The following is a 25,663-nucleotide window of genomic DNA, read 5'->3' as shown; positions in this document are numbered from 1 at the left end:
ATCCTGTCTTTTCCAAGTTTCCTTTGGTTTCTTATAGTTTATACTTTTATAAATTCATTTCTATTTATGTAACATTTTCTAAGTGTCTTGAATGAAAACCTATCTCTCCTAAAACAAATTTCTAATCATCCCTTAGTTTTGTAGTAATACAAACTATGTAAAATAAGAACTTGTTTTGTCTTAAATTGTACTTAGATATTTTAGAGCTATTTCTGAAAATAGCTCATCTTAAAAGATGAGATGTCTGATAACAAGAGGGAAAATCTGCATGATTTGGGTTTAAACTCAGACCAGAAAGAAATGTTTTTAAGCATCTGAAAGAACTGATAATACCTTTATTAGAGTTAATTTGTTTGTTCAATATATGGAAGTATGTCACAGAATTTAGCTATACCTGTTTGTGATTGCCTCATTTTTTCAATCAACTGCATGTTTTCAACTTAAGTATACTTTAAGTTTTCTGAAAAGAAGTGTACAAAGACAGCATTCAATTAAGGATTAATCACTATGGCAACTGAGACATGGTCACCAAGAGGAGGGGATGTATTCTCCCCTCTGTTTCCTGCCAGCTGTCATAGTCAACCTCTGTGCCTGAATCCAAGCCAAAATATAGACTGTGACCAACTCTAAGAAACTATATCTGTATTTTTATAAATTGGTACAAGTATCAGACTATAAAAGAAGACTTAATCCCCTGAATTGGATGACAGACACTTGGCACTCTTGCCAGTGTTTGACAGAGAAATAACGGGTCGCTTTGTAGTAAAACCTGGATTAATAGTAAACCCTTCTTTATGTTATTGCAGTGTGGTGTAAATGAGAGGCCTAAGCACACTGTCAGCCCAGAACAGGGGGAGGGTGGGGAAGGGTGCCTTTTATAACCCGTGCAGGTTTAAACACTGTTCAGAATACTGTAAATACAAAACGTTGTGTAAGAACTTCTCTTTCTTGTATTTGTATTAGATTGACATTTTGTAGATTACTTAAGGAAAGGATTTCTATGAGCTATGGTGGATTTGATTGTGGTGTGTTTATATAGCTTTTGGAGTCAGCAAGGAGGGATGGACTGTTTACAATGGAGCAGACTTTGGGGAGATACAGCATTCCATTATCCTATTTTTCAGGATAGTGAATGGCATGATGGTTTAAAGTAATCGTTCACAAATGACTGGTTTATGAAGTAATTGAGTAAGGAAGGTTTATGTGTCATCATGTAATGAAATTAACTCTTACTGAGTGGGATTTCTCATGGCTTTATCATTTTCTTTCTATACCTAGATGCTAATTTTATGGTATTTATATCAGAAAGTTATTCTTTCAAGTAATTTTAGTGGAGATCAAGATTTTTAAATTTTGTGTGTATATGTATGTAATTATGCAACTAGTATTTGTATGAAAAGTTTCTGTCCTTGAAACTAGGATTGATTCAGAAAGATAGTATATCATTTGTGAAGAATACCTGTTACCTAGTCAGAGGAAGGAGAATCTGCTATTAACTTTAAATATACACACCTAGTCCCCTCCTGGTTGGTGGCTATGAGATGTGGCATCCTTCCTCACAGTGATATTACCAATATTAATGGAGTAACATGACTGCTGAGCTATTGTGTACAAAACATATTTAGCTCCTTGCAAGAAAGACATTGAAATTGCTCAAAATATAGTATAAATATTTATTACAATTATAATTATTGCCGATCAGTAAGGGCAATGAGTGAAACTCCTTTTCTTATGCTCTACAATGTCCAAATATGATTTTTGTTAATAGTACCAATAATAGTATATGTTAGAAAACCATAAAAGATGTCTAGTTCTCTAATTTTATAGATGAAGGACCCACCTTGAACTAAGGCTCATTTATCATGAAGATTTCTATGGAAAAAATACATTTGAAAGGAATTATAAACTAATTTAACAATGAACTTGACTGACGAAAATAACCTTTGCTTATCAAGAAGTAGTTGGATTCTAACTCTCCTCCTAGCTGGTCATTGTTCCAATTGCATAGAAGATAGATGTCACTTCTTGGAACAATTTCTCTGTTTAGAATAGTTGGAAGATTCTAAATAGTTAAAAAATATTCTTCAAATAATGCCTTTTCATTAACAGTGTCAAAGCTTAAAGATATAAGACCTCATTGAACTCTAATCTACTCTACCTGATGACTTAAACACTTAACAGCCCTTTTCAAATTATATTTTATCCCTCTGTGAAAACCATAGTATCAATTGGACATAGCCACTTAATGGAAACATGTATTGCCTTGTCATCTGAAAATCCCGTCTCTACACATATGAATTCTGAATTTTTATAGGATGAATAAACAAAATTTTAAGACTAGATAAGCATAGTATTTTAGAATTTGGAGGATTCTTGGAGACTGCTTAATGCAAATGTATTATTTTTACTGATTTTTAAAAATGAAATGGTAAGTGGCTTCCCTCAGGCTCAATGGTGTCCGTAAGCTTAAATCTCTATAGTTTTTTAATCCTTGTATCTTCGCTTATGTTTTTTTCCCTCAGTTCCTTTGGTTTCTATTTTGTTTTGGAGGGTTTTTTTTTTTTTTTAAACTCCATTTTACTTTTCCAGTATGACAAATCAGTCTAATTTCCCAAAATAACTTGCCTGTGAAGAACACCCTCACTTTAGCAGTTAAACAAAATTCAGGTGGACTGAGTGTATCCTTCACTTTAAAAAATATTTTGTTAGATAGTTAAAACTATCGGGATTCAAGAAATACAGTGACATGGTTGGCAATATCTACTCTGCCAAAGATGCTTTGACAAAGACATGATTTTTTACTTCTTTCTCTTATGCTTTTTCTCTACCAAGAAATAACCTTGAGCCTTAATTTTCTTATCCCCTAAACCTCCAAACCTATTTACCTTTCAGAACCTACCTCAGGTGTTGTCACGTGTTCCACAAAGCCTGCTCTGGTTCCTCCCTAAGTTGGAAGTAAGATGTCCTTCCTCTTATCTTCTTTCTGCTTCACCCAATAGTACTTTCTATGGCCTGTTATTCTGAAGTATGACTTCCACACTTTTATTATAGTTATGTAAGTACACATCTTTTTCTTCTTTTCAAAATAAACTCTGGACTTGTAAGTAGCAGGATATATCTCTAATTCACATTTGATAACCCCACAGATCTAAAACAGTGCCTTGCACACATATATATACACACATATATATTTACATACATATATATATATATATGGTGGTTCTCTATTATAGGCATATATTGATCCCGTTACATAGGTAAGATCTAAGCAATCAAAACAGTTTCCAATAGTACAGGGCCCCTATCTGTTCAAAGAGATCCCTTGATATTGTTGTATTCCTTTGGTGAGAGAAATCAGGATTTTTTACCTACATCCAACATTGTTGCTACTTGGCTTGGTATGCTGTATGTGATTACATAAAATCTTAAATCAAGGTAGATTCCATTTATATAATAACGCTAACAAATGAGAAATTGAAATAGCAATGCAAGAAAAAAAAGTATGCAAGGAAAGTCTCATGAATCTGGACTTTCAAGCATGGATAGAACTGTGTTGGGCAGAAAGCAAGGCTGAGGAAATTTGGTCTAGAAATGAAATCATGATGTGTTTGGCAGTAGTGAGAAGACCAGCCAAACCAGGCCAGCCTATGTTGGATATCAGGAAGAGTAAAGCTGCATAGGGGGACAGATCATGGAAGGCCTTGCATGTAGAGCAATAATCAGAAGATGTTAAACTGACCTGAACAGACCGAAATGTTAAGAGTTTATAGTCTGATAAGTAACTTTCAACATGTGCAGAATATCTAACCATTCCCTGGTGAAGAAGGCCAAGAACCGGGCCTGGAGCTGGTAATCATCATTCTGGACAGAAAAACTCTCCTGTTTTCCCTCAATAAGGAAGGGAGCCTTTTTCTGTTTGTAGACACAAAGCTGGGTGAAACCAAAATCTACTCTTGATCATTCTGGTCAGTTTCCAGTATGGAGGTATCAAGTATGTGCTCAATGAAAGCATGTCAGTTTATTGTTGATGAGCAGTTCTCAAAGTGTGGTCCATGGAATGGACCCCTAAGATATTTGAGACTCTTTCAGGGGTCTGCAAGGTCAGAACTATTTTCAGAATACTTCAGAGTACCCCTTTCACTAGTTAACATTTGTACAAACGGTGCAAAAGCAATGGTGAGAAAACTGCTGGCAGCTTAACATGAATCATCAGTGGCCCCAATTTATACCTAGTGGTCATTGGATTCTGTAACGCTAACATACTTGCAGGAAAAGAAGACTAGCTTTTCTGATAAATATCCTTGATGAATTTTTATCCTTGATAAGAATGGCTAATTTTATCAAATCTCAACCCTTTATACTCATTTTTTTTCTATTCTGTTTGATAAAATAGGACGTGTACATAAGCACTTGTATAATTGAGCTGCAAACTGGACTCACCATTTTTTTTTTTTATAAAACATCACTTGTATTTGACAAACTGGTCATTTAAATTTGCCTATTTGGTAGGTAATTTCTTAAAAATGAACCTAGTCAGTTTTGTACGTCAAGGAAAACAAGGGGCAGTACACGTTGCGAGGGATAAAATTCAAGCTTTCAAGTAAAAACTAAAATGTTGAAAAACCATGCCCATGACACTTTCCCCATACTTAAAGTTTTTTTCTGATGCAATAGGTGGTGATAACAGCAAATATTATTTTCCATTGTTGTATAGTTGAATGTATCATCATTTTGAAGATCTGCATAATTCAGTTAATCGATATTTCCAAATGACCAGTGAATGATACCACAGAATCATGCATGGGGAAAAATCCAGCCAAAGTACAAGATATACCAGTGAATTTTAATTTTAACAATATGAAAAATGTACTGATATGGTTTCAGATTTCACATGTAACTAATGTTAATTGAGTTTTGATACAGTATCATCAAAGAATATCTACAATTATCTGAAAAGGCTATTAAAATACTCTTCCTTCCTCTAAGTATATATCTATATGATACTGATTTTCTTTATATACTCTGACCAAAACAAACTTGTTGCAACAGATTCCATGCAGAAGCCAGATAGGATCTAGCTATGTTTTATGAATCTTGCTAATTTTTTTTTTTTTTGGCTTTGGAAAATATAAAGCGTTTTGTTGTTGTTAGAGTTATTTAGGTTAACATGTAATTGACTTATTGTTATTTCTAATAGATTAATATTTTAAATGTTTTAATAGGTAAAACCCACACAGAATCTCTTTAGGGTCCTTAATAATTTTTAAAGTGTGAAAATGGAGCGCCTGAGTTGCGCCATCAGGTAAACGTCTGACTCTTGATTTTGGGTTAGGTTGCGATCTCAGGGTCCTGAGATTGAGCTCAGCATTGAGAGCACTGGGCTTGCACTGGGTATGGAGTATGCTTAAGATGCTCCCTCTGCCCCTCCCCTTGTTTGCGAGCACAGGCTTTCTTGCTTTCTGTTTTGTTCTTCATAATAATCTGCAGCAAACCTCACAACTAGTTGCAATGTCTCTGTGTCATTTGGAACATGGTACTTGAAATGATCTTCTCAAGATGATTGAGAACCATTGGTGGCTTTGTGAGACTATATTTAGAAGCCTTAACTCCAGCTAGAGGCCTGAAGGAGGCAAGTGAGGAGCCTAAGCTACCTGTGGGAAGAGCCAGCCACTAGAAGGGCAGGCAGGGACAGATACTTGCCAAGGAAGGTTATCTTTAATTAATTTTTTTTCCATAGTACCACCTGTGATTTTTTTCATATACCAGGTATTATTAAGTACAGGACCTTCACATAGTTTTTAAAGAAAGTTTTAACTAATGTAATTAATACATACAAAAATTCAAAATTGTGTCAGGGCTATAAGATGCTAAGGACCTATATTCATTACTACTTTCTGGAGATCCTATAAGGACTAGTAGAATTGTAAATTTTAAATATGGAATAGACTGATGGAAGTCCCTGATCCAGATTCCAACCCCCTAGATCCTGATTCCCAAATCGCTCATTATCTCCCAGGGTACAGAAATTTCCAAGTTTCCCTGGAAACTGAGATGCCGAGTGAAGTGCTCCAACTGCCACCCTAGAAGGCCCGAGATTCTGCTTTAGCCCTTGTCTGCATGAGGTATTAAAGGGAATTTATGCCCTGACCACGCTGCCATGGAAGACTGAGGGTATTCATAAACACTCCCTTTGGGATCCCTGGGTGGCGCAGTGGTTTAGCGCCTGCCTTTGGCCCAGGGCGCGATCCTGGAGACCCGGAATCGAATCCCACATCGGGTTCTCGGTGCATGGAGCCTGCTTCTCCCTCTGCCTGTGTCTCTGCCTCTCTCTCTCTCTCTCTCTCTGTGACTATCATAAATAAATAAAAATTTAAAAAAAAAAAAAAAACACTCCCTTTTACTGGTCTGCAGACTTTGGTGATTGCCACTGTCTCACCTCGCCTTTTGCACAAGATGACTGCTATGGCAGTGTATCCAGGGTTTTCTATATTTCTTTTTAGAAAAATAAAAAAAAGATTTTATTTATTCATGAGAGACACAGAGAGGCAGAGGAAGAAGCAGGTTCCATGCAGGGAGCCTGATACGGAACTCCAATCCCGGGACTTCAGGATCACGCCCTGGGCTGAAGGCAGGCGCCAAACCGCTGAGCCACCCAGGCGTCCCCCTACATTTATTTTGGTAGTGTGTATTCCACAGTATTCACCTGCTCTCCCAAGACTATCACTTTGTTCTTTTAGATAGATGGGTCTGTCAGAAAATGAGAAGTGGACTCTTGTGGATAAAAAAGGAACTTAGGCTCAGTACAGCCAATATAAAGTTGTCCTGTTGTGACTCACCTAGAAAGCAAAGTACTATTAAAAATATATAGATAAATAAATACAGATAGATGTAGCTGGATTGTAACTATTATTTCTTCCAGGAAGAAAGCAGAACAATAATAACAAACTTTGATCTGTCTCCCCACCAAAAAAAAAAAAAAAATTTGGATTTGCATCTAAATGTTTTGTTTTGTTTTGTTTTGCTTTTCAGATTTGAATGTCATATCTAAACATGCAAGAAAATATTAAATTAAATAAATAAATAAATAAATAAATAAATAAAATAAACGTGCAAGAAAATTTGACTTTAATATGTATTTGTGGTGGGTCCTCTAAACAGCTGGCTTTTCTCCAGAGGATGAGTAAAGACAATTTAGGGGTAGCTCATAGTTGCCTTACACTTTCCTGAATATTGGAAAACTACATTTACAGTAATATTTCCTACCTCCAGGCCAAATCTTGAATGATTACTTTAAGGATAGGAGCTTTTCACACTTGTGCAAAGATCCTTAAAAGTTTTTGTCCTTTTAGATATTCAGATGCCATCTGAATGAATGTATTTACACATGCTCTATGTTTTTATGTGTTTTTATGTGTTTTATGTTTTATGTCCTGATTCTCAATGGAATATTACTCAGCCATTAGAAATGACAAATACCTACCATTTGCTTCAACGTGGATGAAATATCAGAAAGGGAGACAGAACATAAAGACTCCTAACTCTGGGAAACAAATTAGGGGTGGTGGAAGGGGAGGAGGGCGGGGGGTGGGGGTGAATGGGTGATAGGCACTGAGGGGGGCACTTGACGGGATGAGCACTGGGTGTTATTCTGTTATTCTGTATGTTGGCAAATTGAACACCAATAAAAAATAAATTTATTATTTAAAAAAATACAAAAAAAATACTACTGATTCTCTCCTTTGCAAAGACAAGGAAGTTTGACTTTTTATGTGTTTACAGAGTTTGGCCCTTTCCCAAATGCATATTTCTTTTTTAATCTCATTTGAACAAATGTGTAAACAAAAACATTGCTGCCTCTCAGACTTCACTATTTAAGATTTAATGAAGAAAACAAATGAAAGAGCACTTGATTTTTTTTTAGTCTCTATAGCAGAGTTGGTGTGATTGGGACAATGTGAGGAACTGTGGCTACATGGTGCATCCACAAGTGGACCAGAGTGGCTTGTGAAGCTCTGTGCTGTTCTCAGGAACAAGGTGTAGACCAAGAGCTTTCCTGTAATGGGTAGATCCTCTGGTGATCTTAGAATCCAGCTTTATTTATTTATTTTAATTTTTTTAAGATTTTATTTATTTATTCATGAGAGACACACAGAGGGAGGCAGGCTCCGTGCAGGGAGCCCAATGGGGACTCAATCCTGGGACTCCAGGACCACACCCTGGGCCAAAAGCAGGTGCTAAACCACTGAGCCACCAAGGGATCCCCAGAATCCAGCTTTAATTAATCTTTCCACCTAGGCTTCTCGGTGGGTCCGAGCCATCAGAACCTTTGAAAATCTCCCTGTTTTAAGTTCTCTCAATGATGAATCAAGCCTAAACATCTGGTTATGGGGGGGAAAAAAAAAACCATGAACGTGTCTGTTAAATATGCATTGCTCTTTGTTATGATGTATGTTTACAGGGTGTTTTCTGGAGAAACCAGCTCAGCCAACAGATCATTCAAAAATTGCTTAATAAAACATTTCGGTAATTCCCAGTCACCTACTGTGGAAAGGCTACCCATCCTATTAGCTGTTCTGCTTCATTGTGCCCTATCCCTGTCCAAGCTTCCTCCGTGGAGGGCATACATAAGCAGGGGAGATAGCATCAGCAGTATCTGCACTGGCTGTGCATGTGTCTCCAGGAAGTAACCCCAAGAGTTTAGAAAGATGGCAGAGATTACAATAGTATTTCTCCTGCCAAAACGGGAAGTAGAGGCTACTCATGATTGCTTTTGAAACTCATTCTCCTGGATTGTAATGTTTCTTAACCCATTTGTTATAGGTGAATGGCTGTAGGAAAGACTGACAATATGAACTTTTTTCATTTCCTTGCCATCCCCTTCTAGGTGCTCTCTGCAGTTCTTTAGTGATTTACTTCCAAAGTTATTTTTTACTTCCAAGACTATTAGTAGAAAGGTGTTTTTTTTTTTTTAACTTGAACATAAACATTCTCTGAACTATTGCCAGTAAAGTTTCCTAGTATATAATAAAGATAGATTTCCTACATAGCAAAGTAAATAGAAAAATACTAATGTAATCATATGACTGTGAGATAGGGCAATATGCCTTTTTTTTTTCTCAATATATTGATGCCAAAGATTGCTATCTTTAAATTTTTTTAAAGGGTCTTTTTTTTCTTACTTTCATACTGAAAATCTATACGTACTTTATCACCTTTTTTAGCTTTGCCTTTCAAAAAATAACTGTTGGTTCAGTTAAAGTAATATAACTTGGCTTAGTGATCTAATGTCTTGAAATACAGACCATGCATTTTTGGTTCAAAGGAATAAGAAAGTATTATCAAAAGCTATTTGAATGTTTCTTACTGTTGGTCTAAAGATAAGGAACGGTAGAACCAACATAAACGTAAAACTTCTCAGTAAATTGTACAGAATTATATGCAGTTGTTTAGGTCTAATTGGATTCATTGTGGCTGCTCTAGAAGATGGAATTTTTCTCACAAAAGTGCCTTCTTATTTATTTATACTCCAAATGTATATCTTTTACAACTTAAAATAATTATAGCTTTTATTTTATAGAATGTACACATTATACCTTTTAAATAATTTTTGTTATATATTTTCAAACACATTTTACAGATAACATCAGAAAAATCAATAATGATTTTATAACTTCATCAAAATTAAATCAGAGCTGATAGTGAGGAAGTTTTTGAAGTGAGCTATTTCCAAGTTAAACTTTTAGTTGTAAATAGATGAGACCATTTTGGCCAAAATATATTAGAACAATTATCACTTATAGAAATAATATATATTTAATGTTTTAGCTGAATTGAGCAAATTTTTATATTATGAATTTTAGTTTTAATAACAATTACTTTTGTAAAGATAACACATCATGTGTTTAAATTCTTAATTACATAAATCAGATTAAGATTTACATAATCAGACATAGCCTGTCTTTTACCTTTTTAGCCTTGTTTAACTGTGGTCTGAAGGACAGTTTTTCCTTCACTTTTTCAATTCTCAATTGATTGCTCCATATAGTATGTTTATGTCTGTAGGAGGAAGACACATTATGGTTCATAGATTAGAATGATTACTTCAAAATTCTCTGATAAATCCACCTTCTTGAGTAGCTCCCCATTTCCATTCAACTAATCTCATTATAAATGGATTTTTTAAATTTTTATTTATTTATTCATGAGAGACACAGAGGGAGAGGCAGAGACACAGGCAGAGGGAGAAGCAGGCTCCTTGCAGGGAGCCCGATGTGGGACTTGATCCGAGGACCCTGGGGTCACACCCTGAGCCAAAGGCAGACGCTCAACCACCAAGCCACCCAGGCATCCTTCAAATGGATTTTTAATTGCATTTTTACCTTCCCTAGAAATGATTACTATGTTCCTTACACTTACTAAGTTTTATTTTTAATAAAGATTCCATAAATTGAATTTGACTTTTCATACAGATACTATAGCAGAAACACCTAACAATACTCAGTAATTAAGCAAATAATCATAAATATAGCAATTACTAAGTTATAAATTATATTCTAATAGTGTCAAGCTTTCTAAAATACTAGCAGAAATATTTATATTATGCAAATACTGTACAAAGTTCTTCTCTATAGTTCCTTATCATTATAATCACAAATTGTCATATGAAAGTTTCATAAGAACCACAGAATATAGAAATACTTCCTTTTTTTTTTTTAAGGTTTTATTTATTTATTCATGAGAGACACAGGCAGAGAGAAGCAGACTCCATGCAGGAAGCACCATGTGGGATTCAATCCTGGGACTCCAGGATCATGGCCTGAGCCGAAGGCAGATGCTTAACCACTGAGCCACCCAGGCATCCCTAGAAATACTTCCTTAAGGCAAATCTTGATGGATAGTTTTAAAGAAACTTTTTAAGAAAATATTAGGAACAATTAGGAGCTTTTGCAGAAACTGGCATTTCTGCTTTATTCAAGTCATGATTGCAATATTTCTTTATAAATACAGACATAGTGTTCCAGTTGTTGGCCATTCTACTCTGTAGGGGAAAGAGGAGTGGATTCATTTTACTTTCTTTATCAATCAACCTCACCTTCTCTCCTAGTGTTAAGGAGGGATAATGCTAATGTTGTCTTTTCAATTCCTAATCTAGCTCATTTTACTGAATTTTTCATTACTCAAGCCTTAATTACTATTGCTGCCTTATCATGTTGCCTCAGTATCATATGACTTCACAGTTTTGACATAGAGGTAATGGATGAGTTTGAGTCCAATTCACATAATCTGGAATCTTTTCATATTGGCCTTAGGCCTTGAACTTTGCTTTATAATAAATTATAACTATCACTACAATTGCAACTGCACTTTGGCACTGCTTTCCTTGTATCAGCTATTGTAAAGGATACTATTTTACTAGAGTGAAACCGGCTTTATAATAAGACCACCAAGATGTTTATTAAGTTTATTAATAAAATTTTGTTTCACAGCCTTGTTTCAGTAAAGTTTTAAAGGACTCTACTAAAATGGAAATCTGAATCTAGATGGATTTTTAAAAAATAAAGGATAGGTTATTGAGCCCATGTGGGGAAAGAATGTTTTTCCTTTTTTATGATTGTTTAACATAATCAGGTTTTTAAATATAGGATATTTGGCAAAAACTAAAGATCCACATGTTTGATACCTGTTGTTGGGAAAACTGAATTTCCCTGAAGAATTTATAAAACTGACTTTAAAAAAATGTATCCACATAAAATGTGAGCTTTGTAATCCTGCCAGAGTCAGAACCCAGAGTAATCATGTAAATTATTGAAAATTGCCATTGCCTGGCATGATTTCTCTATGGCTTCAGAAGATGCACTATATGAGGAGGGATTGTTCTTGGTTGACCAGTTCCTTCTTTTGCTGTTTATTCTCTTTATCTTCATGTAAACATCCTATCTCTCCTTACAATAATAGATCATTATTTGGGGGGGATCATTTAAAATGATGAGCCTTTTTATTGGAAACTTTGAACATTCAACTGTTTTCTCATGATGTAAAATAAATGTATTAAATCTCTTTCAAATTTATCTTTAAAGGTCACAATTTTCCTCTCTGTTAATGTTTTAAAATTCAAGAAGTTTTGTCTTTAAGGAAAGCACATTCAACATTTTGTGTTTGTCCATCTGGTTTGCAATAGATATTTAAGAAGTCAATTTATTTTCATTAGAATGGTTTGCTAAAAAAAAAAAGAAAGAAAGAAAAAGAAATGGTTTGCTCCTACAAAATATACAGTTACAGGGTGACTGAACACGTGACTCTTGATCTCAGGGTTGTTAGTTAGGTACCCATGTTGGATATAGAGATTACAGGAAGGAAGGAAGGGAGGGAGGGAGGAAGGAAGGAAGGAAGGAAGGAAGGAAGGAAGGAAGGAAGGAAGGAAGGGAGGGAGGGAGGGAGGGAGGGAGGGAGGGAGGGAGGGAGGGAGGGAAAGAAAAAAAAATAATGAACAGGTCACAATTTTCCTCTCTGTTAATGTTTTAAAATTCAAGAAGTTTTGTCTTTAAGGAAAGCACATTCAACATTTTGTGTTTGTCCATCTGGTTTGCAATAGATATTTAAGAAGTCAATTTATTTTCATTAGAATGTTTGCTAAAAAAAAAAAAAAAAAGAAAAAGAAATGGTTTGCTACTACAAAATATACAGTTACAGGGTGACTGAGCATGTGACTCTTGATCTCAGGGTTGTTAGTTAGGTACCCATGTTGGATATAGAGATTACAGGAAGGAAGGGGGGGAGGGAGGGAGGGAGGGAAAAAATAATGAACAGCTATATGTGTTATGTTCAGTTTTTCAAGAAAATGAACTTGAATATAAATTGAAGAAATAAATGATTTATTTTTAAAAGAAAACGAAATGTTCCATCTTTAAAATAAAAAATGGCTTGTTGCTTTTAAGCCCCCTAAGGGTTGGGGCCTCTTTGTATATATAAATATCTTTATTCTCAACTGCATCCTGTAGCACCAGGAAGATAACAGGTGCTCAGTAAATATTATTGGAATGAAAAACTATTCCCTACCCACATCCGTTTTATATGTGCTATTTCAATCCCAGTGAACTCCTATAAAAGAAAAAATAATTATGTCATCAACAAGAATATGTATCTAGTACTTTCTTATAGTCTTTGTCTGAAAAAAAGAATAATGATAGTTTAACTGGGTATAGAATTCTAAGTTTATAGTTTTTCCTCTCTGCATATAGAAGGTATCATCTAATTATCTTCTGGTGATGATGGTATTAATGAGAAGTCTGTCTTCAGGTTATTGTCATTTCTTTGTGAGATATTTTGTTTTTTCTCCCTGCTAGTTTTTAAGATATTCTCTATGATATAACAAAGTACAGATTAATACTATTTTTCCCACTAGAGATTCTCCTTTTTTGGTTTGAGGATTCATGCTTTCCTCAGTTACCTGCCATTATAACTTTGCATTATCTTTTCTGTTTTCCCTATTCTTTCTAGTATCTTAGAAATTTTGTTATGTCTTCTTACTCTACCACTTTATCAACTGTCACTGTAGGGCTGTTTTTTAATGTGTTGCTTTTACTCATATTTTGAGCTTGTTCCTATCTCTGCTTTTTATTTCAAAACTATATTTCCGTTTTAGAGTTTGTGTTTGGTTCTTTTTCAGATCTGCCTATATAATACCCAGTTCTTGTTGGCAGATTCTATTCCTTTATCTTTCTGGACATGCTAATGATTTAAAAAGTCTCTTTCAGGTTGCTTTATTATCTATAATTCCTCCAATGTGTATTCTCACATTTGTTGCACCTGCCCATTTTCATGGTGGTGGATTTTATATGTTCCTCATAATTTTTGCCTGAGCAACTCACCACTCCTCACATCCTGGAATCAAAAGCATTCTTTGGATTATGGAAATCTTCCTATAGTATGTTTTTATATTCATCCTTCATTGAGATCTATAGTTTTCACTGATTCTGGGCCAGTTTTTTATGTTGGTTTTTAGCTTAGATTTCCCATACCACCCAGGTGCTACAAAATGAGATTCCACAATTGGCACAGGCTGGGCATTCCACATTTGACCAGTGATTCTTCCTATATAGAGTATAAAGGTAGCCTGCTTCTATCCTGTGTTCCCAGTTTGGACTTTCCTAGCTTTAATTTGCAAATTGGATATCCTCTTAACTCCTCCTTTGTTTTTGGTTTGTTTGTTTTTTAATGCAGAAAGTCATTTTCATTTCCTCTCTAGACATAGAGGCCTGCAGAATATAATTTAAGGCATTAACTCCCATTTATCACTATGTTACTTCTTTGCTTTTGACACCTAGAGATTTACCTTTCTTACTTCTGAGCTCAAATATAATTTTGCTATTGTTGTTATCAAATTGTATCCAATATTTCTCTTTTTGGAATGGGATAGCACTTTCCACATACTCACTGTAGCATCTTCTCAAGGAAATTGGAACCATATAGTTTAAAATTATTTTTTTCTTGACCCGGTGTTTTTAACCATTTATGTTAAACAAGCAACCCGTATAGTCTGTAACATAAATAAGATTTTATCTGTAATTTCAACCAACTGTAGTTAGCATCTTAAAATCACTAAATAGCCTGGCAATCAGTAGAGATTAAAAAGTAGGATTTATGAAAATGATTTCTTACTTACTGATCATATAAAGATTATTATTTGTTAAAAGTTTGGCTACTTACATAAAAGTAAATGCCTGAAAATCTGATTACTAATATTGAGAGAAATTATTGAATTTAAGAATTTTAAATATCTCATTTTTATGCCATTATTCTTATAATCATTACTTTTTATTTCACTTAGTATTATGGATATCACCATGTATATAGAATGCAATCAGTCTTGACAATGAAGGCATCATATTATTGCTATTACTTTTATTACACCTTTAAGAGAGATATATCTTTAACATGTATCTTAAACCATAGACACCATGGAAATATCATAGTATTGCCATTACTTTTCAGAAAGATATAAAAGTAATTTTTCCCTACATGTTCTTTTTAAAAATCTAGATTAACATGTCTCATAATGGAATTGGTTGGAGAATATGATATACTTGATTATAAAGAGCTTGGGGGAAAAATAAGGCCATCTCCTCGTTTGACCAAAAATGACTATTTTTTTCAGACTTAGTTTTTGCTTTCCTTCTCTTTTCAGACGCATAAAGAAAAAATGAAGACAGATACATTGACACATACAGAGAAAAGCCAACAACTAAGTGAAGGAAACATTTCATTTCCTCTCTACATTTCACACCCTGTAAGTAAGAAGAAGAAAATAGTCTACCGCACAGAACAGACCATCTTCATAATTGGAGAAACGCCAAAAGGGATCCGCAGGTATATCTATAAAAACACTGGACTTTGGGAATTATTCACAAAAGAAATATAGCTACTTAATAAAATACACAAATTATTTGAATTTTAACCATACTTGGCACCTGAATTTGTACACTTTAAAAAATAAATTCCAAATATTTTAAATGTTTTTAGAAAGCTAAACCCTGAATTGATGAAAAATGAAATCATTCTATATGGATACACAAAATACTTAAGTGCGTTATATGCATTCATTGAATATTTATTGAGCACCTAACATGTACTCCGGCATTGTGCTGGGTGATGAACATAGAGGGTAAAAAAGGACATAGAGCTTATAGTGCAGTGGGAGTTGGCATTGAACCATAAAACTTTCAAAAATAAAAAAAACTTATAAATAATTATAAAATTATACAAGAAAGAAGTGGACAGGCCTCCTTGATAGAGAATAATGGGATCCGGAAGGGTGCAGATAGCTTTCAGGAAAGACTTCGTGACAGAATTGACATCTGTGACCTGAGAGATAACCAGGCAAAGAACTAGAGTAAGAACATCCTTGTGAGACAGAACATGAGAGACTCCTAACTCTGGGAAACGAACTAGGGGTGGTAGAAAGGGAGGTGGGCAGGGGGGGAGGTGACTGGGTGACGGACACCTAGGGGGGTACTTGATGGGATGAGCACTGGGTGTTATTCTATATGTTGGCAAATTGAGCACCAATAAAAAATTAAAAAAAAAAAAAAAAACATCCTTGTGGAGGGAAGAGGTCAGGTGTGTTCAAGGAACTGAGAGAAGACTTGTGAACTTAGTGCATGAACCAAGTAGACTGCCATGAGACGAAGGCCAAGACAGGTGGGGCTGGAGCATGCAAAGCCCTGTAGGTTGTGGACAAATTTTGCATTTTATTCTGAGTGCAGCCGAAAGCTATTGAAACATGAACATGATCTGATGTATGTTTCCAAAAGATTGTTCTAGTTGCTGCGTGGAAGAGGCAGATTAGGGGAAACTGGAAGGAACTAGTCGGTGGTTTGCAATACAGTGGTTGTCATGGAGACAGTTAAATACATGAATTCAGTCTGGTACTGGACTAGTCGTTGGAACAACAGACTGGATTTACTAAATAGGGAAAACTGGAATTGAAAAAAATCAAGGGATCCCTGGGTGGCGCAGCGGTTTGGCGCCTGCCTTTGGCCCAGGGCGCGATCCTGGAGACCCGGGATCGAATCCCACATCGGGCTCCCGGTGCATGGAGCCTGCTTCTCCCTCTGCCTGAGTCTCTGCCTCTCTCTCTCTCTCTCTCTCTGTGACTATCATAAATAAATAAAAATTAAAAAAAAAAAAATCAAGAGTTCTCTTTTTGCTCATATATTAAATTTGAGGTTCTGTGGAAATTCCAAATAGGCAATAGATATGCTCCTCTAGGGTTTGGGGGCTGGAGATCTAGGTATGGAAGTCATCAGCATTGAGATTATAAATGATTTTAGAGCCACTGACTGTGTGAATAACCTAGGAACCTACCTAGCACTGAGAGGAGCGAAGAAGCCCCAAGACTAAACCTTCAGGTGACAGTGGCCCGCTGGGTAGGAGGCACAATAAAAGGAAGGAGCACTTTACTTTATTAAATGCTTTTGAGAACCAGAATTAGATGAAGTGGGAAAGTGCCTCCTGGAACTGGCAGCAGAGAACTCATTGGCCACCTTGATGTGAGCAGTTCGTAAATCCATGGGCAGGTGCCGGGGTGAGGTGGTGGGCAAGCAGGGGATGGGCAGACCTTGTAACAGCTCTTTGAGAGTGAAAAGTAGCAGGAGCTGGAGGCCGTTATGGGTCAAAGATAAGTTTTTTTTAAGTTGGGAAGACAATAGAACCTGTTTGTGTGTTGAGGGAAAAGACTAATAGGGGAAAAAGAGATCATGCCAAAGACATGATAACAGAAGTCCCAGAGGCAGGAGAGGGTGTGATCCAGACCACTGAGGAAAGTCTAGCCTTCTAGATGAAGGGATGAAGACAGGCATTGATATGGTGATATTTCCTCAAAGTATTGAGAATTAAAGTATCGTTTCAGAGGGAAAGAAATTTCAGGAGAGAAACGTCATATAATAAATCACTTAGGGATCCCTGGGTGGCGCAGCGGTTTGGCGCCTGCCTTTGGCCCAGGGCGCGATCCTGGAGACCCGGGATCGAATCCCACGTCAGGCTCCCGGTGCATGGAGCCTGCTTCTCCCTCTGCCTGTGTCTCTGCCTCTCTCTCTCTCTCTCTCTGTGACTATCATAAATAAATAAAAATTAAAAAAAAAAAAAAAAGTAAATAAATCACTTAAAAAGTAGGATAGCAAGCTTAGTGAGACTAGAATTCATGGCTCATGTTAAGTCCCTGATGGAGAATAATTCCAATAGAAACATCCATGCAGGGCAGTCCCGGTGGCTCAGCGGTTTAGTGTCGCCTTCGGCCGGGGTTGTGATCCTGGAGACCCAGAATCGAGTCCCACATTGGGCTCCCTGCATGGAGCCTGCTTCTCCCTCTGCCTGTGTCTCTGCCTCTCTCTCTCTCTCTGTGTCTCTCATGAATAAATAAAATCTTTAAAAAATAAAAATAAAAGCTTTAAAAAAAAAAAAAAACATCCATGCAGTTGTGCAGACTTTGTTCAGCAAGCTTCAATTGCTCCATTGCAGACACAGAATAGAGATGGCTGGGTTTTATCAGGAGTTAGGAGAATGGAGGGAAAGAGAAGCAAGGAAGCTGAAGGTTGTTTGCAAAGGAGTAATTACAAAGTTGAACCTAAACGAGATGAAGGGGAGGCTTGATGAGGTCAGAAGTATCTTCCAGCATTGTTGTCATTGGGGAATTGAATGATTGAGCTGGTGTATGAGGTGAGTGAATTCAGGGATTTGCAGGTTGTGCAATTGATGGTAATCATGGTAGCTGTCTGTGGCCTTGGGAATAGGGACCTGATATGCAGTTGAGTCTTGGGTCAGGGGTGGTAAAGAAAATTGGTAGGCCAAGAGTTGGAGTTAGGTAGAGCATCTACATGGATATTGGTGTTATTAAGAATGATGAGGGGCGCCTGAGTGGCCCAGTCAGTTAAGTGTCTGCCTTTAGCTCAGGTCATGATCTCAGGGTCCTGGAATTGAGCCCCACATGGGGCTCCCTGCTCAGTTGCAGAGCCTATTTCTCCCTCTCCCTCTACTCCTCCCTTTGCTTGTATTCTCTCGCTCTCAAATAAATAAAATTTTAAAAAACAAAAGGATGATGGCAGGAGATGGGAAAGGAAGTAGAGTTAATCTTGAGTGTTCAGTCATTAGTGGGAAGCAATTAAAAGATCAGTCAACATGAGAGAGAGAATGGTTTAGCGAGATAGCATAAACCTAAAAGAGGGGAAGGAATCTCCAAGAGAAAGAGAATATTGGTCTGGAAGCAGCAATGTGAACCATGAATCCTGAGGTTTAGGGTGTAAGGCATAGGAGCCTTAGCTTGTGAGGGCTGCATAGGAGGAGGTGGTATGAGGGGACAGAGGGACCATTCCAGGAGAAGAACAGGGGAGTTGGTAGATCACAGCCTGGTTCTGGGGGCATCGAAGGACAGTCTGGAAGGGTGAGGGATTGAATTAGATTGGGGATGAAGAGACTAGGAGGGGATGAGAGGTTCCATGTAAGTGAGGAGTAGCAGCTGAAGTAAGCAGGGATGCAAGTCATGGTCAAATTGGCCCTGAAGACCTCTGCAGAGTGTGGGCAAATAGTGATGGCTCTCTGGGTTGGAGATTCTCTCTGCAAGGGTTTGGCAGCTCCTCAGCCCTTAGGCGCAGGTGTGGTGGGTTGGAGGATGACTCTCAGCTGTCACCATTGCCCAGAAAGGTGAACACTCCACATGCTACAGTGGCATATCTCCTCTTAAACAGACTTATAACTACGATTCTGGGCAAATTTGGGACAATTTACTTGAGGCATTTATTTTGCTGAGAGGCAGGCCATAATGCGTTTTACCAGTTTTTGAGGAGCACAAGTGTCCTTATCCCCTTTAGCACTATCTATAAAAATAAAACTATTAACAATTAGTTTTTGCCTTCTTCCTTCTTTGTCTATTCATCCTAGGGAAGAAATGTCTCAGGTTAAGTGAAAGGCTAACCTTAGAATACCAACATCTGAGCCAGGGCATGGTGTCAGAACTCCTGACGTCTTTCCCGCTAACCATTCCCCTGTTTGAGATTCTGGAATCTATACCAGCTGCAGCCCTCAGGTCACTGGAATGAAGTTTCAGTCCCCCCTTCACTTCAGAAAGCTCAGGCAAATAGAAGATGGTGTAGCTGGGTTCTACCCCTTTCCCTCAGTTCCTCTGGCAATGGCAAAGGGGAGAGAACTAGAATTATATCATGACACACAACTACCCTGGATATATTTGCTGAGAGATACTGATCTCTGGTTTCCTTTTTTTCCTTTCTCTATAGTGGCTTCTGAGGGTCTACTCTAGTTTACTAAATTATTCTTAGAAAATGGCTAACGTGGGCAGCCCAGTGGCTCAGTGATGTAGCGCTGCCTTCAGCCCAGGGCATGACCCTGGAGACCCGGGATCGAGTCTGTAAAAAAGTGGCTAAACTTACACCTCCTGATTGTAACTTGCACTTACTTAAATACTTAGAAAAAATTCTTTTAAAGACCAAAAATTATGAAAGCAAGTTAGAAGGCAAAAATAAAATGAATTATAATCGTAACTCATCCTGTGAGGGGCAACGGCACAACCTAATTTACTTGCATATTACTGACATAACATGGGTCAGAAACAGCTCTCCTCCCAGAAGTGACCGAATTGTAGGATTGTGAGTGAGTCAGCACAGCAAAGGTGAAAGTACTTTGGCAGCTGCTGAGACCCCACCAAGTCTTGGATAAATAAAAAGACATCAGCCTGTAACTCTGCCATTAACTTAATCTTTGCAGCACAAATATTTGTTAGGAATGCCATGAAAATGGATTTGGAGATGATTAATAAACAAAATAATAATACCTCATTACTTCATATGAAGTGAAAACTGGAGCCTTTTAAGAACGTGCTTGTTGCTTTCCAACAAGAACACTGGCAATTTCCAGGAGAGAAAATTGGAAGCTTGTATTTGTGTTATTAAATACCCTGGTGGCCGTAAGAATGGCTGTTGATCAGGCGTAGATAATATCTGGATGTGGAACAGTTAACAGGACCCATGTGGTAAGGACTAGGAGCCAGCATGCTCCTCTTGGAGCCATGTAAGAAAGTCCTGAGCATGTGGGATGGATTGCCACTAAAATCACAGGAAACACAAACTGTATAACCTGACCTGAGCAGCAAAAAATAACAGTGGCTTTAAAGCTCCTATTTATATACATTACAAATAAATAAATATTTTACTTTCAGGATTCTCTGTTGTGTTCAGGAGAAAATTCAAACTTCTGAAATTGACATACAAACCCCTCATGATTTTCAGCCTCTTCCTTAGCTGTTTCTCCTGCCCACCCTGTGAGCCAGGTCCTCTCAGAAGTAGGCCTGTGCCTGTTCTCCCTCTGCCTGGAAAGTTTCCTTGCTCATCCTTACCTGACTGGTAGCACCAAAGAAGCCTTCTCTGCTACCTTACCCATGACCCATCGCTGGCTTAGGTACCTCTTCTCTGGGTACCCCCAGGGCCCTATATTTACATCCATAATGGACTTATCACTCCCTTCTGGTTTGATTTGTATGCATCTGTCTCCCCCCAGCTTGACTATAAATGCCTTGAAGAATATGGTAGTAGGGCTGTTCACAGTGCCTATGACATAAAGGGTCTATAAATTTTGTTGAATGCATAAATGACTGTTTTAAGGAAATATTATATAAAATAAAAAATATATTCTAGAACTTTGAGACTATTAACCATGTGCTACAACACTGTCTCTTGTCTCTGGCTTTTGTTTAAAAGAATATCTCTGAACATTGAGCATTCCTGATACATGGCCCAAACTCAGCATTATCAGAGCAATCCCTCTGTCTTAGTCTACTCCGTCTCCCGTAACAAAATACCATAGACTGGGCCTTAAACAACAGAAAGTTATTTCTCACAGTTCTAGAGCCTGGGAAGTTCAAGATCAAGATGCCAGCTGATTTGGATTCTGGTGAGGGTTCTCCTCCTGGCTTGCAGATGGTGACCTTCTCACCACATCCTCTCATGGTGGAGAAAGATCTCTCTGGTGGCTTCTCATGACCTTCTTTAATCTTAATTACCTTCTAAAGGATCTATCTCCAAACCGAGTCACACTGAGGATTAGGGCTTCAACATCTGAATTTGAGGGGGACACACTTCAGTCCGTAGCACTCTCATCTGAGGAAGGGAGCAGAGTCTGGTGTCTAGGCTTCTGAAATGATCTTTCTTTCTGCCTCTGTCTTACAAGGGTTCTGGAAGGCCCATTTTCTCATATATGCATACAACAGCTTATATTAGTATTTTAGAGCAAGAGTGAAACTCACTGCTTTTTTTTTTTTTTAAAGATTTAATTTATCTATCCATGATAGACACACACAGAGAGAGAGAGAGGCAGAGACACAGGCAGAGAGAGAAGCAGGCTCCACACCGGGAGACCAACGCGAGACCCAATCCCGGGACTCCAGGATCACGCCCCGGGCCAAAGGCAGGCCCCAAACCACTGAGCCACCCAGGGATCCCCAAACTCACTGTTTTAAATAGCATCTCACTTCTTAGTTTAGCTGTCTATACCCAAGTTGAACCAGGTGGGAGAAGAAAGAATCTAGGTTTATCAGTTTTGAATTTTCCTTTAAGATCATCAAAACGTTTGTGAAATTTCTATGTTATATTTGTGGAAGAAGGAAAAGGAGAGAGAAGAAGAAAAACCCCTTTATTTTTTCAGAATTTTCTCTTTTCCATTCATTAAGACCTTTCTTTGACAATTGTAGGACTTAAATGCAATATAGATTTTCAAGTACAGATTCTACAAATTATGATTCTCATATCAGTCATAAATTGGCTGGCTGGAGCCAAATTGCATGCTGCAATCCCACAATTCCCAGGAAATACTTAATAGTATAAATCAGAATGACTTAAAAAGCTGGTGACTTCATGAGCTAAAGGTTTTTTTCAGTAGCATGAGGGAAGAGGTCACATCCTGCTAGTGTAAAATAAATGCATTTTCATTACGGAATTAAGCTAATGTACACTGCATGAATAGAATTACAAGGGGACCCTTGAACAACATGGGTTTGAACAGTGTAAATCCACTTCTAGGCAACATTTTTTGGTAAATACAGTAGTGTGTAAATGTATTTTCTTTATGATTTCTTAATGACATTTTCCTTTTCTCTAGCTTATTGTAAGAATACAGCACACAATACATATAACATACAAAATATGTGTTGACTGTTTTATGTTATCAATAAGGTTTCCAATCAACAGTAGGCTAATGTTGGGGAGAATCAAAAGTTATACTTGTATTTTCAACTGCATGGGGAAACCTAACACCCTTGTTTTCAAGGGTCAAATATACATTGCTTTATATAATATCAATGGTGATGAGTTCTTTAAAAATAAAATGTAATAAAAATAACCTCTGCTTTTGTTCATTAAATCTTCAGAAAACAATTTCAAGAAATGGCTTCTTATTTTAACTTCCCTTCTGTAAAGGAATTTGCTAGCCATATAACCAATGCCACATCAGAAGAACGACAGAAAATGCTAAAAGACTTTTATGCTTCTCAATATCCAGAGGTAAAAGATTTTTTTGTGGATTCTGATGCAGAACTCATTAAATCTTCCCATCAGAAAAGAGAGAGTGTCAGGAATAAGTCTGAAAAAAATGTATCTCTTATAAAAGAAAGGCTGTCAGATTCTGAAACTTTGTCATTTAAAGATTCTTCCAAAAAAGTCTCTCAAATTTATAGCCCAAAAATACATAAAGAAAAATCAGTTAAGTTTCAAAATCACAGTTTCCATAGAGAAGTGGTGCTTTCTAATGATGGAGAAACTAATGAATCACCTCTAAGTTCAACTCAAGAGACTGACAATGGGAAAAACAGCCAAGCCCCTAAAAACATTATAGCATCCTGTTCCCTGAACACTAAGTCTGAAGCAGATGAGTTAGAAAATTTGGAATATACCATGAAAGATGAACAAAACCTAACAAGAACAGGCATTTCAAGAAATGAGCCCCTTTTCAAAGTGGAAAACAAAAAGATAAAAAATCCAGTGTTAGGAGATACTTCTGTGGTAGGCTTACTTGGTGACACGTCTATTCTTGATGACCTCTTTAAAAGTCATGGGAACGGTCCCACACAACTGCCAAGGAAAGTTCTTTCAGGGCCCATGGAAAAAGCAAAACAGAGACCAAAAGATTTCTGGGACATCTTGAATGAACAGAATGATGACAGTCTTAGTAAACTCACCGACTTGGCAGTGATAGAGACTCTGTGTGAAAAAGTGCCCCTTGCTGCATCCTCCAAAAGGAAAGAGGAGCTGGAAACCTCACTTTGGAAATCAAATGAGAAATTTTTGTGGAAAAAATTGAGTTCAAGTGATACAGATGAAAACACAATGAATGCACAAAAGTAATGCATAAAGAAACATAGAATGAATTACTGTGACCAGTGGACTTCAGCCACCTGTCTTTACAGCTCTGTATTCCACACTCACTACGTTTACCTGCAGCACAGCTGTCAACACACATGTTTATTAAACATTTGCTCTAGCACTGTTTTAGCCTAAAAGGTTATCATGTATTTGTTTTCCTTGATATCTGATTTGATCTTTTAAAAATATGATTGAATTATAGTATAAACATCTTTATGAAATAGAAGAGGTCTAGATTTGTTATCAAGAAACCTGGGACATCTCCCTTACTGTGTAATTATGTGCCTGTAGATAAGTCACTTATACTTACCTTGGTGTGCAGATAGTTCCTAATATGAAAGATGAAGGGTTTGAACTCAAAGAACAATGTGTGTCCTTCCAGCTTAAAAAAAGCTTTGGTTTACTCTCCCAGATTCCATTAAGTCACAGGCCAAAATATGGTCATCCCCCAAATCAGGTGTACATTGATGTCTTTCTTAGTAGCATTTTGAAAATTATTAACTGTTTTACTTTTTCCAAAGTATCATGTACTATTACTAAATTATTTTAGATGAAAGTAATAGCTAGTACTGAACATATGATGTTGTATTAAAATAAGTTTATAACTGCTCAAAATCAAAGGGTTAATGTATAACTGTACTACAACTGTATACAAAATGTATAACTGTACATATACATATGTATAACTGTATGACAAGTCATAAAACCAATAGCCACAGAACGCGATGCCTCAACTTTTATACAACAGGATTTAATCAATATAAATTAAACTTTGTGTAGTATTTTTATATTAAGTATGGAGAAATGAAGCATTTTATTTAAAATTCTTCTATTTTGTTGAATTTAATTTATATGGTATACAATCTACAGAATGTGCTTATTGTTGAATTGATTTATGTGGAAACATCCATTCAGTCTCTATGTATACTGTGCCAGAGGCTTGAGATGCACAGGTGAGTTACCACTACAGGTAAAAAACAGGAAACCACCTCTGTAAAGAGTCACATCTATTAAGCCCCTGTCCTCATGCCTGGCATGTGGTGGCAGGGACCCGAGGCTTCTACTGATCCACATTCAGATGCACGGTGGCTCATTTCCTTCAGTGGAGCTCTGGGAGCTTGGGTGGGCAGGAGGAAAAATAGGAAATAGCAGTGAGCCAGGAAGGGGTGGTGCTCGGAGCCCAAGGCCTTCAGAGTACCCACCTTGCAGGAGAACCATGGCTGTAAATGGAGAAATAAAAACAAAAAAACAAATCTTTTCTCAAGGGACCAAGTGACCAAATATGTTCTTTGGGATGTTGTTGAGAGCTGTGAAATCTATTTTATATCATGACTCAGTACATATGTGTTAATACATATATAAGATTAAAATAAAATGTTTATGAAATAATATTTACCCATAAAGCATGCAGTGTACTTTGATATTTCCTTTCCTATTACGCTTTTGGCTCTTAATATATGTGTGTTTTTTAATGTTCTCATAACCCACTAAATTGATCTTACGACCCATTAATGATTGGAAATCACAGTTTGCAGATCATTGTTTTAGGTAATATAGGTTATACATAGAATATATATATTATATATAGATTATAGAGAGTCTTTTTTTCTATTTGCAGCTGATCTATATCCACACTTATCAGATGCTGAATTTCACTGAGGTGCTTGCTACAGAATGAATGTATTGTGTATCTGTGGTAGATATTAAATGCTGTTAGCCTGCTGTGGGACTAGCTGTAGGTGGAGGCC

The 25,663-nt window shown here is 37.0% G+C and overlaps 1 protein-coding gene across 5 annotated transcripts in view; it reads left to right on the top strand.

The window, feature by feature from the left end:
* The window catches only part of ERCC6L2 (ERCC excision repair 6 like 2), a 161,059-nt gene extending 135,741 nt beyond the window's left edge, over nucleotides 1-25,318 (top strand). For all 5 annotated transcript variants that reach the window (XM_049115792.1, XM_049115790.1, XM_049115795.1 and 2 more), the window contains 2 exons: nucleotides 15,185-15,366; nucleotides 22,925-25,318. In XM_049115792.1, the coding sequence (XP_048971749.1) occupies nucleotides 15,185-15,366; nucleotides 22,925-23,897 (1,155 nt within the window). In that variant the 3' untranslated portion in view covers nucleotides 23,898-25,318. The remainder of the gene's footprint in view (nucleotides 1-15,184; nucleotides 15,367-22,924) is intronic.
* Nucleotides 25,319-25,663: the final 345 nt, after the last annotated feature.

The sequence above is a fragment of the Canis lupus genome, chromosome 1, assembly GCF_003254725.2.
Source record: "Canis lupus dingo isolate Sandy chromosome 1, ASM325472v2, whole genome shotgun sequence".
Taxonomy (NCBI): Eukaryota; Metazoa; Chordata; class Mammalia; order Carnivora; family Canidae; genus Canis; species Canis lupus.
Note: the sequence above shows the minus strand (reverse complement) of the source record. Positions and strands in the feature narration are given on the sequence as shown.